General features: G+C 55.8%; 1 protein-coding gene across 1 annotated transcript; it reads left to right on the forward strand.

Moving 5' to 3' along the window:
* Window positions 1-159: 159 nt before the first annotated feature.
* On the forward strand, window positions 160-1311 carry LTHEOB_13034 (putative reverse transcriptase; the record flags this gene model as incomplete). The annotated part of the gene is made up of 1 exon (XM_035509968.1): window positions 160-1311. A coding segment is annotated over one exon (1152 nt), but the record flags the coding sequence as incomplete, so codon positions are not given.
* Window positions 1312-2210: the final 899 nt, after the last annotated feature.

Genomic DNA, 2210 nt, shown 5'->3' on the forward strand with positions numbered 1-2210 from the left:
AGCAGAGAAGACGGCGCTCATTCACTTCACGCGGAACGAGCAGAGGTGGTCCGATCAGCCGATAGTGATCAAGGAAAAGGAAGTGCACCCAAGGACAGAAGCAAAGGTTCTAGGCGTTGTGTTCCACCAAGAACTCCGGTTCAAGGCTCATGCAGGTAGGATTGCGAAGAGGGCGTCCGGGCAGCCCTGGCGTTGAAGAGACTACAGGGCCTCCGACCGAGCAGCGTGCGCCAGCTCTTCGCGGCTACCGTGGCCCCGACGGTCGATTATGCCGCCCCAGTGTGGGCGCCAGCGATTACAGCACCGCTGATGAAGTCACTAGAGGCAGTGCAGAGAATCGCGGGCAGAGCGATCACCGGGGCGTTCAGGACGGTAGCGCTGCCCATCCTCGAAGCCGAAGCAGCGATTCTGCCGGTCGGGATCCGCCTCCACCAGCAACTACTTCGATTCTGGGTCAACTGCCACACGCTGCTGCAGAAACACCCGTTCTGGAAGCTGAAGCGCGCGATCGACCCGGCCAACAAGAGGTTCGTGTCCCCGCTGCAGCGGATCATGCTGATGGCTAGAGAAATCGACGTCGAGCACCTCGAAACGATCCGCCCGTTCGCGACAATGCCCTGGGCCAGCAGGCCGGTCGTTCGGATCGAGTCCCCAGAGGCAGCAAAACTCCGAGCCAGTTCTCCACCAGAAACAGAGGTCGCCATCTTCACGCATGGCTTGCGACGGAACGGAAAGGCTGGTAGCGGCATCTTGTGCGTAGACGGCAGGGGCACGACCGTCGTCGCCCACTCGTCCACGGTCGGCAAGTCCGAGTCAGTAGACGGATTATTCACAGAGCTCCACGCGATCCGGCAAGCCGTAGGACTAGTATATGGCACATGGTCAACCGAGATGGTGGCTAGATTCCCCGAAGCGACCAAGGTAAAACACGTCGTCTACAGCGATAACAAGACTGCCCTTCGTCTCCTCCACAAGCCTCGCCAAATGGCACGCCAGGAAACCGTTGGAAGCGTTCTCCAGTTACTTGACCAGATCAAATGCAACAGGGGCCCGCCAGTCGAGTTCAGGTGGGTGCCTGCGCACCAAGGTATTAAGGGCAACGAAAGGGCGCGTAGCTTAGCCCTGAAAGCCACGGAGAGCAGCCAAGAACTACTTTTAGACAATCTACTACGGTCTTCAGCTATGATACGGTGTAAGGAAGTCACTTTGAGGTTGTGGAGGAAGACGTTTGAAGTTTCTAAGGCTGGCGAGTCCATCTGCAAGCTCGACTGCGCGTTGGCGCACTTTCACATTAAGAAGCTCTATGACTAGCTAAATTGTAGAGAAGCGGCAGTCATCGCACAGTTAAGGACGTCGAAAGCGAGCCTGAACGAGCCATTGTACAAAATCAAGCGAGCAGAAGCACCCGCGTGCGACTGCGGAGTAGAGAGGGAAACAGTCAAGCACTTCCTCCTGGAGTGTCCGCGTTGGATGGATTTCCGGACTAAATTGCAAGTTGACCTGGGGAGCAGATTTGGGGATCTCGCGTTTATGCTGGGCGGATGTTCGGGCACGAGAAAGCCTGACGGTAAGTATGTAGACGGGTCGCCGGAAAAGTGGCGTGCAGACATGCGCGCAGTCAAAGCGACGGCAGCATTCGCTCTGGCTACTGGAAGGCTGATCGCAGCCAGAGACTGAGAGCTCAGTCCTTCTCAAAGCAAAATCAATCCCTTCTCCAACCAGCCGTCACGCCACTACAGGGACTGACAGCACTCGAGAAGCAGTCTCGAAGGGGATGGTATGAGGGGTGCATGAAGGATGGATCTATTTCACGTTTCTTTTCTTACTTTTCTTGCGCGCCGCTTAATCTCTCTACTGGTACTCTCGTTTGCATCTGCGTTTTGGTTCGTTGGATGGGAGAGAAGGATGTTTTCTTTGTATACAGCGTGCTGGGCCTCGAATGAACCGGGATCCCAATGTAGCTTACCGTAGAATAGCGTTCCTTGTCCCTATGGCCCGTGGAGGCCGACGGGGTGTATGAATCATCATCATCATCGTCATCATCCTACGGAGTCGTCGTTCGCAGCCAGAGCATTCTGCCCTAGATAGTGGCTAGAAGCGAGCGTAACGGCGGGCCTCTGCCTCAAGGATCCAAACACCAAAGTGGGTGGAAACCTGTCGAAGGGTTTTCCTTGAATGGGTACAAGAAGAGGGTAAGAACGAAGTATCGC

The sequence above is a fragment of the Lasiodiplodia theobromae genome (assembly GCF_012971845.1).
Source record: "Lasiodiplodia theobromae strain AM2As chromosome Unknown scaffold_110, whole genome shotgun sequence".
Taxonomy (NCBI): Eukaryota; Fungi; Ascomycota; class Dothideomycetes; order Botryosphaeriales; family Botryosphaeriaceae; genus Lasiodiplodia; species Lasiodiplodia theobromae.